General features: G+C 39.5%; 1 protein-coding gene across 1 annotated transcript; it reads left to right on the forward strand.

The window, feature by feature from the left end:
* The first annotated feature begins 1,596 nt into the window (after nt 1-1,596).
* PNP (purine nucleoside phosphorylase) lies at nt 1,597-7,518 on the forward strand. Its single transcript, XM_011385025.2, has 6 exons — nt 1,597-1,755; nt 3,482-3,651; nt 5,475-5,578; nt 5,765-5,940; nt 6,053-6,243; nt 6,838-7,518. The coding sequence occupies exons 1-6, from the start codon at nt 1,745-1,747 to the stop codon at nt 7,053-7,055; spliced, it is 870 nt and encodes a 289-aa protein (XP_011383327.1). The 5' UTR covers nt 1,597-1,744; the 3' UTR covers nt 7,056-7,518.
* The last annotated feature ends 11,109 nt before the right edge of the window (nt 7,519-18,627 follow it).

Below are 18,627 nucleotides of genomic sequence, written 5' to 3' on the forward strand. Positions count from 1 at the left end.
CAAGTGATTATGCAGAACCTTGGTTGCTGAACTTGAATTCAGAATAAAGTTTGTTGTGTAGTTCTGAAGGGTACGGCACCCTGGTCTGGTAAACTGTCCTCGCCTGTCACAGTACAAAGAAACAGTATATTTCTTTGGTGACTGGAATATTTATATATACTGCAGACTCTTCCCTATGTGATGTTGGAGAAACACGAAGAAGATTGAGCCTGTCCCTCAATTTTCCTTTTGCAGATATATTGCAGATCATCATTTTTGGATTCACATACACTTACTTTAGACAGAGTCCATTGAAATCAATTGATTAAGTTTGCACTTTCTCAGATATAATATCTTTTGTGTAAGCTGGTTTGGATTTGGGATGGTGAAAAAAAAATATCTTTCAGCAACCGAATTGGATAGATATTTCCTTAGGCTGGATTTTACCTGAGACAGCGCTTACTCATCATTTAAAATCATGCTTTCAATGTTTCAATACTTTATAGTCCCATTATTAAGATCGCTAATATTTACTTTAGATTGCCCTATTATCTTCATTAAAATTATGGGTGAATAAAGATAGTAATAATAATAATACTTTATATATATAATTTTTTATTTATATATATATTGTATTTACTCCTATGTCCTTAGCACTAAAACAGTTCTGGTACAAAATTGATGTTCAATAAATATTTCTTACACGAATGAGAGAGAAACAGGGCTGAGAAACAATGGCTTGGGCCACGGTGATGGGTAAAATGGCAAGCAGGAAAGATTAGAGTTTAGGAGAGTGGAAACAGGTGAAGGATTCCAATAGATAAGTAAGTGCCATTGATTTGTGATTTTATGTGAAGCTAGTTAAAGTTGTAAAAGAGGGGAGAGGAAATAGCTGAATTCTTACAAAGAAGTTATATTGTGTAGTTCTTTTACTGGAATTTTCCTCTTGAGAGGAGTCGTTCTCTAGTTATCCGTATTGCTTGGATCCAGTATTGTGTTAAATCAAGAGATTGTCTGCGTTTTCTGGTCTTATCCCCACTCCTTGTCTGCGCAGAAGAGCTAGGAATTCTTTCGCCTAGAACTTTTTTCTTCTCCCGGTCTGGGCCTAGATTTAGACCCCTGATACGTTCTCCCCAATTCTGTAACTTCCAGGTCAGCAATGTTGCTAGGGTCGACCCTGTTTCCTTTGTCCAGGAAACAACTCAAACGTAGGCTTAATTTTATTCTGTGGTTGCACGGTCTAAGGTATAAATTTTTTCTTTTTAAATCTCTCACGGTTTGCTGCAGACACAACTTGGAATGGAGTTGCAGATAGATGGGGGAGGGATGGTTAGGGGATTCCCTCTCTGGCTTCTAGTCCTCTTCCGGCATAGACTTCCTTGCCGGAAAACCAAGCTTTACGGACCAGAATCCGTGCGGGGATGAAATGCCGAATGCCCTTCTAATCTGCCACCCAGCCGGGGTTGGGGGTGGTGGTGGGGGTAGTGGGTGGGGCGGGCGTGAGAAAGGGTCTAGTGCTGAGAAGAACTTGGAGTAGGTTAACGGCCTAGCTTCCGAAGATTAAATCAGGGTGTGTCGCCATGGAGATGGGGCCGACCCGCCTGCTCCGCTGCCATTGGCTGGGGACTCCCGGGCTGGAGATATAAGCCAGCGCTCGGCAGATAGTGCACTATCTGTGCAGACAGGACCGGTGACCGCGGTGTAGTTTAGCACAGCAGAACCGAGTTGAGAAGGTCAGGCTCATCTAGAGGGCGTCGGCGGAAACATGGAGAAACGGTGAGGCGGGCCCCAGGCCCGGGGAACCGCTGGGGAGCGCGGGAAGAAATGGCTGTCACGGGGACTTGGAAACCTGGCACTCTGGGCCCGGAGGGGTCTGAGAGAGGGAGCGAGGCCCTGGAGATGCCGAGAGGCCTCGCACGGAGCCCGGTGTCAGGGATAAGGCGGCAGAGCAGTCGGGCAGCCCGCGCCGATAGCGGCGCACGCGAGAATCGAGGTGGAGTGGCGCCACTGGAGCAGGAAGGGGACGGCTTAGAACAGTGAAGTCTACTCGAAAAAGTAGCCGGTGTGTGTTTGTGCGCGCGTTTGGGGAAACGGGGAGAAGAATACCTCTTTTTTCCCCTTCCCCCCGGCCCCCAAAACGGTCTTCTCACCCATGTGCTCTTCACAGATTCCCATTCCAGAGTCTAGGTAAAGCCGAGAGGAGCTTTGGTGCTCATATCTAGAGTCCCAACAAAGGAGAACTTGCTCACGTCCCTCGCCAACAACTCCCTTCCCTCCACGTTGGCGGTCCAATTAAATTGGAAATGGACTCTCCAAGGAGAGAAGAAAATCCTTTTTCAGTGAGCTCAGCAGCAGATCCTGCCCACTCCCCCAACCCACACCTTTGAAAAGCCTTCTCTGCTTTGGTCCTGGAAATCCCAGTCCAAGTCTGCAGGGTTAGGGATCACTGGCTTTTGGATGCCCAGGGATCGAAGGTGTTCTTGTGGAACTGATGGCCAATGAGAAAGTCCTGTAAACTGTGGCTAGATATGCTAGGTGTTCACATTTCTTTCATTTCCTTTCCCATCTGTTGATGGTATTTGATTAACTTTTTACCATTTTATTGCTTCTCTTCTCCATTCTGTGGCCCAGCTCTATTGCCTCTAGCCTTCACCCTTGTCCTTTACCCAGCTGCTTCCTGAGAGTAGCCTGGTTTATTGTAGTGTCATGTGGTTTCAAAGGCTATACTTTTAAGGAAAGAATTTCCTTTAGAGGCGCGGTTACTTCCATTCAGTTCAGTTTCACTTTTTTTTTCCCCTTCAATCTTTGGTCTTTCCGGATGGATGTGAGAGAATTGGACTGGACTTCTGAGAAAAAATTTAGGTTGTTTTTTTTGGGATGTATGAGTTCTGGGTAAGTGTATGTCCTTAAGTCTCTGAAGGGCAAAGAAGCTTGATGAAGAGAAGAAAAGATGACAGAAGGCAAGGAGGAGAACAGAGCAGAGAGGAAAGTGGAAGAAAAATTCAAGAGCTATGGAGCTGAACCTTGATCTATGGAGTAATAGATCTTTGGAGCTTATTAGTAGCAGTTTTAATTAATTTTTAAACTGAGCCTGTAAGATAGGTGGAGCTCTTTACCCTCCATGAATTGATTATTTCAACTGTACTTCTGTAGACACTGTGACCCTTTCCTCTCTAAATCTCTGTCATAAGGAGAGCTATAAAACCTGACAGTGGTAGCAAAAGTGGAGTTGGGGCTGGTGGTGGAAACATAAATGTCATTAACTTTTGTCAGAGTCTGAAATGAATTTCATATCAGACTTTCAGTGGGTCTGATTCAGAAAGAGGAGTGGGTGGGCGGATGCGCTTAGTGTGGCCTCTCCTGAGAGAGGGTAGCTCTTCAGTCAACTTCTTTGTCCCCCACCACCTCAGTATACCTGCCAGCCTTTCTGCACTAAAGGGCATTAGTCTATGATGCCCTTCAGATGGGAGCAAAAGTCACCTTGATTTTTCTTTTTTCCTAGACTCACATATGAAGATTGTCAGTACACTGCAGAATGGCTTCTGTCCCACACCAAGCACCGACCTCAAGTGGCAGTGATCTGCGGTTCTGGATTAGGAGGCCTGACTGATAAATTAACTCAGACCCAGATCTTTGACTACAGTGAGATACCAAACTTCCCCCAAAGTACAGGTACTGGCTAGCAAGGAGAGAGGTATGGGACCAAGGGAGCTTGATGAGATTCTGATGGTAGGGCAATGCTTCTGTCCAGACCTGGTTATCCTCTATAGCATTGGACTAAAAATAACTGTTGTAAGAGAGGAAAAAAGGCCACCATGAATCAGAATGCCTTTAGAAGGAAATTCCCCTAGTAGAAATTTCGTAATAGACAGGGCATGTGTGTGTTAATGGTAATATATGATAACACATTTCCTATGCTTTAACGACTCAGAGATCCTTAAACCTCTACAACATCATCCCCATACATACCATGGTCACCACATGTTCACACACGCATCTCATTTCTATCATTCTGCAGCTTAAATGGAAAAAGCAGTGCCTGTAACCTCCCATGACAAAGTCAGGCCTGCCCTGTCCTATGTCCTTCTGCACAGCAACAAATGAACACACAGACTACCATGTTCTTGCCGACAAATACACAGATAATACATGAATACATAAAACCTGGCACACTGACCCTTTGGAGGGGGAAAAGGGCAGACGTCTTCTGTGCACAGTAGAGCTTGGGACCTGAGGATAATGTATCCAGCATCCTAATAGCGGCTGGAAAGTGGTATGGCTAAGGCCTGGGAAAGGGCCAGGTGAAATAAGGGTAATAAAGGATAAGAGTTATTTATTTGGTTTACTTATTAATTTCTCAGATAACTAACTTCCCTTGGCTAATTTAATACTCTTTTGGATTTCCACCTTCTTTTCCCTGGAAAGCTATGACTTTTAACAGATTTTTCACAGATACTTTTTAAACCATTTGGAGCAAGGCTGGGGATTCAGAGCAGGGAGGTGGGAATGGGGATTGGAGACGGAAACACTAAAGAGATAGGGATAGCAGAACTTTCTAAGGGAGATAACAGTGACATTGGATCCACCTGCCACTCCTACACATAGTGAGAAGGGCGCTGCATTAAGTGATAAGGGAATTAATTTTTTAAAACTTTATCGACTTCTTATTTATTCTCTACTTGGGTTTTTCTAACTGTGTCACCTCTGCTCTATTATTGGCAATTTTTTATTTTAAATAAACTCCTCTATCTCTTAAGTATCTCTCAACTCTTCCTCTTGGTTTTGGTCCCTCTCTCAGACCATTCATTCCTTAAAGAATAGGTTGACCACGTCCATTAGAGGAGAAATGCCAGACAAAGAAAATGGTAATAATAGATATTATATCTGTGTGGGGAGTCATCTTTGCATGCTGCATCATGGGTATGTATTCCTACAGGAAATTGTGTGTCATAATGGAGACTCGAATGAGTTCTAACTCAGCCCCTTTCCCTGTTCAGTAGCCTCTTTTGGAAGCAGAATATACCATAAGCTCCCTTTCAGGAGTAAGGATACATATAGTTTAGTTAGAGTAATAAATAATAATATGCATTTTTGAGAATTTCGGAAATTTTGGAAAAGAGATCTATAACTGTGTTCACTGCATTCATTATTACCCACTTATTCTTTTGTTGTTGTTCACTTTTATTCTCTTGCAGTATGGCTTTCTCATTCTTTTGCAATTTCTTTAAAAGGACTTTTCTTTGATATATGTTCATTTGAACATCTTTACCCTCATAGGTCTAATCTCAGGATGTACTTATATACTTATTTGTAACTTATGATTAACCTCTGTCTCTACCAGACTTAAACTTTCTGAAAGTGGAGATAATAATGTCTTCTTTTGCTTAATTATATCCTCACATGTTGAGCACAGTGAGTTGGCTCACAGTAGGTGCTAAATGGGTATGTGTTGTATGAAAACATCATCTCATTCATTTCCCTTTCTTTGTATTCAGTGCAAGGTCATGCTGGTCGACTGGTGTTTGGGTTCCTGAATGACAGAGCCTGTGTGATGATGCAGGGCAGGTTCCACCTGTATGAAGGCTACCCGCTCTGGAAGGTAAATCAGGATCATAGGCCTGGTTGGATCTGGAGGAGGAAAGAGTTCTCCTACTTTATTACCTAACTAGCTGGGCAAGGTAGATTTTTAGTTTCCTTCTTTCATGGTGTATATCATGCATATCTGCATGGTGGATTGGTGAAATTTTAAAGAACGCTTTCTGATCTTTTATATTTTGTTTCTAAGGTGACATTCCCAGTGAGGGTTTTCCAGCTTCTGGGTGTGGACACCCTCGTGGTCACCAATGCAGCTGGAGGGCTCAACCCCAAGTTTGAGGTTGGAGACATCATGCTAATCCGCGATCACATCAACCTACCTGGTATTTGCGGTGAGAACCCTCTCATAGGGCCCAATGATGAAAGGTATGTGTTTCGCTCCTTTGTTTATAGATGGGAGAGTTTAAGGACCTATCTGGGAGTTAGGAGAGAGCTCACTATATTCCATATCTCTGAAATAATCCAACCTATGCCCTAGGTATGGAGTTCGTTTTCCTGCCATGTCCGATGCCTATGACCGGGAGATGAGGCAGAAGGCTCATAGTGCCTGGAAACAAATGGGAGAGCAGAGAGAGCTACAGGAAGGCACCTACGTTATGGTGGCGGGCCCCAGCTATGAGACTGTGGCAGAGTCTCGTCTGCTGCAGCAACTGGGTGCAGATGCTGTTGGTGAGAAGGGAAACTTGGCTGGAGACTAGAAGTGGGAGGGATCCGATAAAATAGAGATGGGAAGGAGTAAAAGATTATAGACCTGATAGGATGGAGAGAGGATCTGACTTAAGGGAAGATTAAATTAAACTGATTTCCAGAAATATATTAAGGTGGTGAGATTTGATGTGTTGTAGCATCAAACCTCCCTACACAGTATCAAAGAGTTTAACAGCTGTATTGCTAAAGACCTATCCATGATTTGATAGCTACTTCTAAGGATTATTCTAACAAATGTCATAGCCACCTTCTGTACCTTTGACTGGAGGATGGAACTACATCATTAGAATCGACTTCAAAATTTCTACAGACAGTTATAGAAAAAAAGCATCGCAATGGTAACATTTATAAGAAATGTGTAAGGCCCTCTGAAGCCTTCCTCTTTTAAGCAACACAGAAGCAACCTAAGCTCAACACTAATTTAGCTGCTTCCTTGGTTGTTTTTTGAGATGTTAAATTGTCAATGAGGTAATGAATAGAGGTTAATGAATAAAGGGTGAGGAAAAGAGTCATTTGAGGACCCTGACACTTGGTTTTTCTCTTTCTCCTCATTAGGCATGAGCACAGTACCAGAAGTTATAGTTGCAAGGCACTGTGGACTTCGAGTCTTTGGCTTCTCCCTCATCACGAACAAGGTCATCATGGATTATGAAAGCCTTGAGAAAACAAACCATGAGGAAGTACTAAAGACCGGGAAACAAGCTGCGCAGAAATTGGAGCAGTTTGTCTCCATTCTTATGACTAGCATTCCACTGCCTGACCATGCTCGTTAACCAGCCCTGGGGTGGTCTGGCTTCTCCCTTATGGTTTCCAAGTAGTTGCTACCTACTTTGCTGGGGTCACATGCCTCTGTCCTTAAGCAGTAGCAGAAAAGAGAGGAAGATTTTTATATTTCCCTTTCCCACTTCTCCCACCAGATTCTTCTGGTGCTGGGTCCTCTTTTGCTCAATTGTCTTCTCAAAACAGTGTCCACCTCTATTCTTTCACGTCCACCTCTATTCTTTCACAAGAGCTGGAGCTCAAGCCAAGCCCTACTACACATCCATAGATATTTGATGTTGGCTGTTGAACTTGACACAGTAGAAGTCGATGCTAGCTTTTTGAGATGATGTTCTCACATTCCTGGGGACTCAGTTCTGCCTCCCCCAAAGTACTGGAAACCACACAGGGACCAGCCCAATACCTTTTATACTTTTAATGCTTTATATTTTGAAAATAAAGAGAAAGATGAAATAATTTCTTCATTTTTGTACAGTTGGGATTAGGCTGGGGCACAGTCCAAGACTGGCCTGAAAGGCTGCGAGACCACATGTGTTATTATGACTATTTGCTTTCTAGACAGGTAGCTAAGAACTGAGATGAGGCGCTATGTGAATGCAGGGAAGGATGAAGAAAAGGCAAGATGATGAAAGATAAAGATATTAGAAGATGATAAGGGAGAAAAGGCTAACTTCTGGGATATGATGGCCACTTCCCTAAGACCAGTCTTGCCTCTGTCCCTTGCCTTCTTGTTTCACCTCCTATCTACTCTCATAAATATCTGAATTAGTTCACGATCTCCACTGTTCTTTCTCTTCCACTGTTGCCAGTTCCTTGTTAAGCCCTAATTATATTTCCTCCTTTTTTGCTTATTTTTATTTTTATTTTTTATTAAATTTATTGGGGTGAGATTGGTCAATAAAATTATATAGGTTTCGAGTGTACAGTTCAATAATATATTACCTGGATATTGTTTTGGTTTTTGTTTGTAATTTTAAGGACACATTTATTTCTTATAGTTCTGGAGGCTGGAAGTCTGCAATTAGGGTGCCAGCATGGTCAGGGTCTGGTGAAGACCCTCTCCCTGGTCTCCTCACATGGTGGAGCTCATTATATTCCCTCTTGACTTCCCTCTCCTCGCTACTCTAACATCTTCCATAATTAACGGCAACGATATTCTCCTTCACTCCATTCTGGCAAATATCCCTTTATCCTCTGCCAGCCACTTTACTGCTGATTAGAGTCCTGCCAAGCCCAGGCAACCTGTGAAGTTGGCTCGTATTCAGCTTCTCTTTAAGCATTTCCTTTTCTCTTATTTCCATTCTGACTCTAGTCTTTCTCTTCACTTTGCTTCGTCAGAACCTTCCTATGACGCGGCAGTCGGGCATGGCCCTTTGTTGGCTCATTGCACTATTTGCTTATCAACTTGCATTCAGCAGTCTGGTGTGTTTGGAAAGCATACTACCTTCCCAGGTCTATTTGCCTTTCAGGAAAGGATAGTGCTGGACGAGCCTCTAATAATGGTGACACTTCAATTAGTATAATATGCAAGAGGCATTTTGGACAGAAAGCATTTGAAAACTCTTTCAAATCATCCTTTGTCTGGTAACCGACCTACTTAGCTGAGCCCAGCACAAAGAAAAAGCATCCTGGAGTGGCCCTGTCACCACTCTTCCTTTCATCAGTTCTTGTACCTCCACCCATCTCTAAAATCTACCTGGACATTTAGGCAATCTGCTAGCACCTGTCATTTGTCTTTGAGAGTTGGTGCAGAGGGTAAGTACTTTAGATTTATGTACAACTCTAACTTGTCCATCTAATCAGATGGTTTATTAACATTTTAATCAAATTATTAAATATCTCTGTATAACACTCAGCTAACATAATGTTAAATTAAGAATCTAAAAATGGTCTTTCTTCAAGTGCCTTACAATCTTAAGGTTGAGATACATTTGTAAAACCATTAACTGTTAATATAAGGCAGTATAAGATAGGTACAAGTCACATGCGATGGGAGCCCAAAGGACAGACCAGTTGTATACATTGGACCATGAGGATTGTTTGTTTAGGGAAAGTTCTATATAAAACTTTGAGCTTAGTCTTAAAGGCTGAAAGGGAGGAAGAGGATTTCACACCTGAGCGAGAAAAGCACAGAACTGTGAAAAGTACTACTAAGCATGTTCATGTGTTGTCACAAAAGTTGTGACTAGAATAGAGGATACGAAGGGCTCTAGTGAGCTGTGAGCAGACAGGTATTTAGAGGTCAGAGTGGGGCTGCATTGAGTACTTGGCTTTCTTAACCCTGATCTGCCTCTTGGTGAGATGGATCAGGAACCAGAATTGTGCCACCTGAAAATGTGTCTGAGAGAGACTTGAGTAGAATATTTAAGGGAATTTCTAGCTTTTTAGATTTAGTGAATGAGTTTACACATTTATCCTGTAATGAGTGTTGAGTTGCATAAGATACTAGATTCAAGAAGATTGTGCGTTCACTATCCTATTTCAAGAATTTAATTCTTTAGTTCTAAGTTAAAGTACAAAATGTAGGACTCACCTACTTTATGTGTATATACATATACCAAGTACATATATTACTATATTCATATTAAGGTATTAAATATACCCCAATGGAGGCAGAAAACAAAATTGTACATTGTTTATAATGCAAACCGAGAGATATAACAAGGAAAGTAGCTACAGGCAATTAATAGTCATTTAATTATAGGTAATAAGTATTAATTCAAAGTTAATTCACTAGAATTCTAGGTTTAAAGGAGTATGAGGTGGGGAGAGAAAACATGAACACAAAGTGTCTTTAATTTCTTTTTAAAAACAGCTTGCCTGAAATATAATGCACATATAATAAAATCTACTCACTTAAAGTATATAGTTTGATGGTTTTTAGTATATCCACAGGTAAGTGCGATCACCACCACAGTCAATTTCAGAACATTTTCATGACCTCAAAAGGTCATGAAAATTTGTACCTTTTATCTATCATTCTGTGCCCACCTAACCCCCTGGCCTAAGCAATCACTAATCTACCTTCTGTCCCTATAGATTAAACTATTTTAGGCTTTCATATAAACGGAATAATGCCCAGAATTGTTATGTAGCTAGTCAGACATGAGTGACAGGGGACCAAAGGAATAGGGGCCCAGTTCTGTAACCATAGAAACTTTCCTTGAAGACCTTCTTTAAGGACCTCCCAGAAATTTCTCCCTTTTAGAGTTATAAATACCCCAAATCCTAGACCAGGGAGGCCATAAAAACTGCTGGCCTAAACCAGCTACAAACCCATGCACAGAAAGTACTGCCCATAACTTCAGCCTCATTATACTATCATTATAATATCGTGACTATGCCTAGAAGTTCATGAATCTAATTATAATAGACTGAATTCTTAGTACACATGTACACGCTAGGCAAAGTTATTGTTTAGTGTCAATCAGATGTCAGTCAAAATGACCTCATTTGCCAATCACCAGGAATGTCTTTGGAACCACCCATCACGGTACAAATACAAGGCAGACATTCCCACTTCTGGGCCCTTTTTTGCCTTTCTGGGCTCTCCTCCCTTTTAGGTGGCCTTTTGTAGCCTTTTGCCCTTTTGTAGCCATTTTGGACCCTTTGTGTTGCGTACAGCGCTGGGACCATGTGCCTCCTTACAGCATATTTTGTCTTTCTCCAAGTGCCTCCTTGGGGCATTCTTTGTCTTTCTAAAAAATATTTTTAATAAAACTATTAAATCTCAATGACCTGTGATTCTTCATTGCATCATTTAAGGAAGAACCGAGGAAAAACGCTAACTACACTTCTGTGCCATCGTTATCCCTCTCCCTCCCTCCTACTGTTGGGGCAACACCAAACTCCCATCAGCCCCAACAGTGACAGAATCGTGTGTACTTTTGTGACTGGCTTCTTTAACTTAGCATAATGTTTTCAAGTTTTATTCAACTCGTAGCATGCCTTAGTACTTCCTTTTTATGACCAAATAATAGTCCATTGTATGGATACACCACATTTCGTTTATCAAATGTGTTCAATTTCAAAGTACCAAATAACCCAGCTCAAATTGAATGTATCAGTTTTGGTGAACAAGAGAATAAAACACAAAGTCAAGGGAGATAGGTTTGGGAAGGCCACCTAGAGAAGGGTTGTTCTTGAAAAAGGCTGGTGATACTATTCTACTTTAGAAGGGCCTGCAGGATGCCTGCAGAATGGATTGTTTTTTTCTTGAATCTCATTGAAGAGGAATTTTCTACTCAAATGGTTAACTTTGTAATCAGCTCTTTTTTCTGCTTCTGTAGACATGTTTGCTGCATAGGCCAAAGGGCAGAGTGATCTCCAGATCAACTAAAGACTCACCCTCCCCTTTGTTATTTTGTTTGTTTGTTTGTTTAGACCAGGCAACCCTTGATTGATCTCACAGATTGCAAGGACCTTGTCAGCTTACAATCCCTTATTTTTTTATTTTTTACGCCTACAGCATCTGGTCTTCTTAGGTGGCCTCCCATCCAAGTACTAACACCAGGCCCGACCTGCTTAGCTTCCAAGACCAGACGGGATCAGGCTTGTTCAGGGTAGCATGACAGTAGACTCACCCTCCCTTTTGATTGTTCTGTCTAGATAACAGATGCATTGTCTAAGTTCCTATTTGAAAATCTCTTTCTTGCTCTGTAACTGCCCATAGTAACCCATAGTAACTCCTGAGGAAAAATTCACCAAACAGCATGGATAAGCCCTACTAAAGCAAGGTTGCCCCTGAGCTGGGGGCCCAGATCTTCAGAGCACTAGCTCTTCTGGGACTGCCTGTGTAATAAACCTGAGTTTCCAACTCTCTGAGTGGTGCTTGGTTTCTCGCAGGTCTGATTTCGCAACATTTCTGCATCATCATGATAGATGTCAAAACACACTCTCCATCATGTTAGGCTTTCTTCCCTGACCCTGTCATGATTATCTTTATCAACATCAATAATGTTTATTAATCATGTACCATATACTTTGAATAGAACATTGTCCTAAAAACCATACTAGGTATTAGTAATAATACAAAAGTACTTGCAATCTAGATGGGAGACAAGATATGTGCACAAAAACGAGGCTGACTTAGTTGTGCCTTCTACCTACTTTTAGTCTTTTGATATGTTATATTGTCATTTTTTAGAATCAGTTTTCTCTGCTGAACTGTGAATAAGAGGGATTAACTTTTTGAAAAAGAAATGCAAAAATGTGTGAAAAGTAGCATATACTAAGTGCCAGTGATGGCTTGTACTACAGGAATTCAGAGGAGAGAACCAATACTGGGGATAGGGAGTGGGAAAGGGATTGGTGAGATCTGAGTTAGGTCTTACGGAAGTGATAGATGAAGAGGAAGTGGCAGAAGGCACTACATGTAAACAAATTCAAAAATGTTTAATCATTTAACAGATTGAAATGGTTAAATTGAAATTATAAATGAGAGCAGTAGGAGATAAAGTTGAGGGGCAGGGACTAGATTGTTTAGGGCTCTGATTCCAGGCTGAGGTATAAGAACCATATTCTTGAGGCAAGATGGCCAGCCATTGAAGGCTTTTAAAGTAAGAACTAATAGGTGAAAATCACACTGTAATATTTTGATGGATTGAAGCTTAACTAGAAGTAGAAAGGCTTGTTTTGATGGTAGAATTACTTTCACCCCAAAACAGCTGTATAGAATAGCATAACTGATGGTGTTAAGTATTTAATTTTTAATCAGATTGAGTTCTTTTGTAGTGTTTAAAAGAATATACTGTAAATATATAAGTAAAAATAAATATAAAGTAAAATGTAAGGGTGAAACAGAAGAATTTAGAAATGAAAATATACAATTAAGTCAAATTAGTAGTTTTCTTTTTTTAGATAAAATTTTGAATAAGTGATATAATCACATAGTTAAAAAATGAAGCAACATTAAATGTATACAGTGAAAAATTTTACCTTTATCATGTCCCCCATCTACCCTTTCTTCCCTACCCCACTGGTAACCACTATTATTAGTTTCTTGTGTGTTCTTCCAGGATTTATAAAAATATAAAAAAATAAAAATACATATTCTTATTTTTTTCTCCTTGTAGTACTATACACAGAAGTTAGCATGCTATATGTACTGTTCCGCATCTTGCTATTTTATTTTATTTTAATATATCTTGGAGAGCTGTTCACATCAATAAATTAGTGTGATTTTTTAATGAATTAGGTCAATGCTATCAAAGATACAGGTTCGTCACTTAGGATATTTTAGAAGCAAAGAAAGAAAATGGTCTTAAAATTTTTTTAGCCATTTCCCAGTTTGTTTGCTGATTATTAATAGGAATAGAAACAAAGAGATAATGTCACTTGCTGCCCCTTTAAAGCAAGATGGAGAGAATGGAACCATTCATTCTTTGCTGTGCCTTCTGTCTAAATTGACTTGGATTAGATTTGCACTGACTTTTTCCTTGTAAATAAGTCTCTGCTTTTCATAATTAGTTTTTGTTTCTAAGCACATCCTTGAAAAAATATTAACTATCTGCCTGGTTTTTCTGTCATTGTAAATTTGTACTTTAATAAAAATAAAAAATTTTTCTATCTTTAAATTTCTTTTTCCCTTTTTTAAAATTTCAGCCTAAATTAGATTTGATATTGTTTGGAATTAACTTGCCTTTGTTTTCTTGTTTTGGGGTCAAAAATCCCCCACTGTCCATCTGGTTTTCCCTTTTACTTCCATTCTGAGTTTGTTCATTATAGAAAGCTTAGTCTATCTCACTTGCCAGTCTCTCTTTTTTTCTTGTCCTGTTTCTCTTCTGTTATTTACATTTTTCATGTAATTTTGCTTGTCAGCTATATGATTTTAACCTTAGTCTTTTTTTATTTTATTTTGCACTGTTTCTACTTGTGCTCATGCTATAATTTTATAATAAAAGATCAGTAGGAATATACTACTACTTTATGTGTAGCCCAATCCATTCTAATTCTGTCAAGTACTCCTTTTACTCACCAAAGGTTGTCTAAGGTCAATTCCAGCTCACAATATTAATTCTCACCACTCCCCTCAAATAATAATATATAGCTACCACAATTGTTAGCATGCCTCCAAATTCCTCAAACAAAGTATGAAAATAATTTAATTTCTATTAGGACATAAAGTTGATATGTGGCACAGTGGTTGTTTTTGATATGCTTCTTTTGGAGGTAGGAAGGTTCTCACTCTGGAAATCCATAGATAGGATTTTAGGGATCCTGTGAAGTCCCTGAATTGCAAGATTATGTGTGTGCCTGAATTTAGAGGGAGAGGGAGAAGGTTATTAAGTTTCCTCGAATGCTAATTCCACCAACTTTCCCTCCTCCCTCACAAATGGATAGAAACCACTCACTGAAAAAAATAAAGATGGAATTATGGTAAGGTTAATTTTAGATATTTTCTGCCAATCTTCCTTTTTTTAATGTAAATCTTCCATTCTTTGTGGCTGTACAGCTTCTAAAATGTTTTCTATCTACTGGCTCTTCACTTCTAGATAGTTCTATGATTGGCCTAAGGTTAGCCAGTATCCCAAGGATCTAGGAAACTGATATTTGTTATGTTTCCACAATACTGATTTCAGGAATGTTCTCAGACCAGAATATACTAGCCTGGAGAGTCTGAAAGAGATGTCTTAGAGAACCTAACTGTGCCTTGTATTGTGCATTGTATAACCCTTACACACTAGAGGGGGTCTGAGCATGTTTACACCTGCTTATGAGTACAACTAGAGTAGACTGAGAGACACTGATATATTTCCATGGAGTCTAACATGACTCTCACTTACTTAGAGTTTTCAGTGACAATGCACCCTTCTGGTGAAGGTGTTAGAGTCAAGATATTTGTACTTCTGTCTGTGGAAAATTTGTTTATCCCTCTGAATTAATTCGGATAAATAACCCTGTTTGCTTTTGGATAAATAATCCTGTTTGATTTATTCAAGTGATGTGTCAGGTCTTGCCTTCAATCTGTACCTAATATTGATGTTTTTGAATACAGCGGCCACTTGGATTACCATAGCAGTTACTTGATAACCTTGTATTGCATTTATGTTTGTCTATTTTTTCTCTATTTATTTTGATTTTTATCTTTTTGATAATCAGATGTATTAAGCCATACATAGAAATGCTGGTGTGTGTGTGTGTGTGTGTGTGTGTGTGCGCGCGCGCATATACATATATAATGCAAAAATTTTTAAAAATCAGCTTATAAACTCTTGTCTGCCTATGAAACCTTGAGGAAGCTTGAATCTTTTCAATATCTCAAGTAAGGCACCTGTCAAGTTTACCTTTCTTGGCTGCTGAGCAGAGAGACATGAGCATATAAAGGGAGTATGTTCTAGGGATTGGGGATACAGAAAAGAACAGGACAATATTCCTGTCTTCATGGGGTTTACATTAAATTGGGGGAGTCAGTATAAATAAATATAAATGTAAAGAAAATCTAAAGTAGTAGTGTTAAGAAAAGTATAATCAAAATAAAGGGATGGAAAGTAACAGAGGAAGGAAAGGCAAGTTAAAACTACAATGAGGTACTTTAAAGCAAGATGGAGAGAATGGATCACACTCAGTAGAATGTCTGTAATAGATAAGACATATTAACAAATGTTGGCAAGGATGCAGAGGAACAAGAACCCTCATATACTGCTAGTGGGAATGTAAAATGGTGTAGCCACTTTGGAAAACTGGTGGTTACTCAAAAAGTTAAACGCTATACTACCGTATGACCCAGCAATTTCACTTCTACGTACCTACTGAAAAATAAAAACATACCCCCATAAAGACTTACACACAAATGTTTACAGCAACATTGATCATAGTGGTTCAAAACTGGAAACAACTGGTGAATGGATAGATGAATGTATATCTACACAAGAGAACACTATTCATTAACACAAGGGAACAAACTCCTATGTCCTGGATTAACCTCAAACTTCAAAAACATTCTATAAGTAAAATGATACAGATACAAAAGAATATGTATCCTATGATTCTATTTACATGAAGTGTTCAGAAAAGGAAAACTTATAGAAAGTAGATGAACGGTTTCCTGAGGCTTAGAGCACAAATAGAAATTAATGTAAATGGGCGTAAGAGATCTTAATTGGGAGTGAAAATGTTCCCAAGTCGATTTATGGTGATGGTTGTGACACTAAAAGTTACTAAAAATTATTTAATTCTACACTTAAAACGAGTGAATTTTCTGATATGTAAAACATACCTCAGTAAGGCTATTAAAAAGAAGGCAATAAAGGAGTGAGTGATTTCAAAGAGGCTGTCAGGGAAGGCCCTTCCTGAGGAGCTGACATTTGAACAGAGGCCTAAAGAAATGAGGAAATGAGCAATGCAGTGCTTAGGGAAGAGTGTTTCAAGTAGAAGTCACCATTAGGGTAAAGGTGCTGAGGAAACTTAGCAATTCAGCCACAGCGAGAAGACCAATGTTGTTAGAGTGAACACCAGAAACAGTGGTGGGGGATAAGGCTGGAGATGTAGGCAGGTGTTGTAGGTCATGGTAAGAAGTTTGAGTTTTCTTTTGAGCATAAAAGGTGGATACTGAAAGAATCTTTAAATGATTTATCTAAAAAAAAAAAAATCTCACTGGCTGCTTTGTAGTAAAGCAAAGGTATTAGGCAAAAAATGGAAATAGGGGATCAGATAGGAGCCCACTGTGGTAGACCAGATTGAAAGTTGGTTTTGGCTTGGACCAGTGGTGGTGATGGAGGTGGTAAGAAGAGATCAGATTCTGGAGATATTTTGAAGGAAGAGCAGACATGACTTAGAAATAAGGGATGAGAAAAAGAGAGGAATCAAGAATATTTCCTAAGCTTTTAGTCTGATATGTCAGGTGAATGGAGTTGCCATTTCTTGAGATGAGACCCTTAAGAGAGGAGCAGATGATCAAGAGTTTGCTTTTATAGCGGTTAAGTTTGGAAAGTCTAGACTTCCAGGTGGACAAGTGGAGTATGCAGTTGGGTAAATGAGTCTCAAGTCAAAGAAAAGGGATTTAAGCTAGATATATAAATTTGGAAATAATTAGCATATAGATGGCATCCAAACCACTGATCTGGATAATATCATCTAGGAACAGAAATCAGGATAAGAAGGAGTTGTAAGAATGAACCGTTAGTGAGGTAGAAGGAAAATCAGGAAGTAGAATGTCTTTGAGGGCAAGTGAAGAGAGTGGTCAAAGTCACTGCTGATCTTGACAGGTAGTCTTAGTGGAGAAACAAGGATGCACCTTGATTGAAGTGGAAACCAGAGAAATGAAAAATGAGGAAGTAGAGAGAGGATACACAAACAACACCTTTGAGAAATTTTGCTATATAGGGAGTGGTGGCTGGAGGAAGGATGTAAGGCTAAGGGAAGGGACTTTTATTTTTATTTTTTGATGGAAAGTATTTTGAAATAGAAAGAAACCAACTAGGACTTGGCTATGATATAAAGGAGGAGAGAAGATGGAAGTTAACTGGGACAAGTTTAATTGATATTGATACAGTACTCCATGACTTGCTTATAGTACAGTTACAACTGTGCTGTGCAATAGGGACCCTTGATAATGAAATAATATGAATCCACTCTGGGAGCTTAGCTTTGACTTGATAGTGGTCCAAAAGAGGGCAGCAGAGCTAGCTAGGAAATAGAGAAATTGCTCTGCAAGTTGGTCCCTGCAGGGTAATGACTCTGCTATATACTCTTCAAAGATAATAGAGAGAATGTGGTCCTTCTTTCCCAGAACTGGAATGCTAATATCTAGCTTAGAGACCCTAGAGGCTACATACTTTGTGACATACTTGAATAATGTGGCCAGGCTTTGAGAACTGGAGGGAAGGAAGCAACTATAAAGCTGACTGAGTATGGAGAGATGGCTAGTACAGAGGGAAGTTGTAGCTATCTTGTTGAAGCATTTAAAGAACAATGATGTTGGATCATTGATGTTATAATTAGACTGATTTCCCTGGAGTTATCACCATCACTATAATTTCAAAAGAGCCATTGATGCTGAATCCCAAAGTCTGTGGAGAATTTTACCAAAAAAGTCAAGTAGAGAGAGACTTAATCTATGATGGAAGGGAGGAAGACACTCCTGCTGTGATTGGAACTTTCATGCGAATAACCACAGATGTAACATGTATACAGTGCATTACAGTTTACAAAAGATTTTACATTCTTTGTTCTTTTCAGTTTTGATATTCATAGAGATCATTGAGTAAGTATCATCAATATTATTCTCATTTTCATTTTTCAGATTAAAAAAGAGAGGCATAGAGAAAGTTTACCTAATTTTTCCACCATCACACAAAGCAAAGGAACAGCTAAACCAGAACTCAGATTCGGGACTTTTGTCTTTGTATCATTGAATCTACAGAAAGTGATTTGGTGAATATCGAGTGGAAACACATCCCATGTTTAAGCTGAATATGAAGGGGTGTTAAGTTTGTTGGAACATCGGAGATGAAATGGGGTAGCGAGGAACTGTTTTCTATTATTTTAAAAGGATTGTTGATATAAAACAAAAGCAAATTTATTCTATGCAACTTTGAATAGTTGGAACTTAAATGGGGAGACAGA

This window comes from Pteropus vampyrus, unplaced genomic scaffold, assembly GCF_000151845.1.
Source record: "Pteropus vampyrus isolate Shadow unplaced genomic scaffold, Pvam_2.0 Scaffold642, whole genome shotgun sequence".
Lineage (NCBI taxonomy): Eukaryota > Metazoa > Chordata > Mammalia > Chiroptera > Pteropodidae > Pteropus > Pteropus vampyrus.

Excerpts from the sequence above, each read along its gene's own strand:
- PNP (XM_011385025.2), top strand. Across the intron at positions 3,652-5,474 it reads AAACTTCCCCCAAAGTACAG|TGCAAGGTCATGCTGGTCGA; the intron begins GTACTGGCTAGC and ends CTTTGTATTCAG. Across the intron at positions 5,579-5,764 it reads AAGGCTACCCGCTCTGGAAG|GTGACATTCCCAGTGAGGGT; the intron begins GTAAATCAGGAT and ends TTTGTTTCTAAG.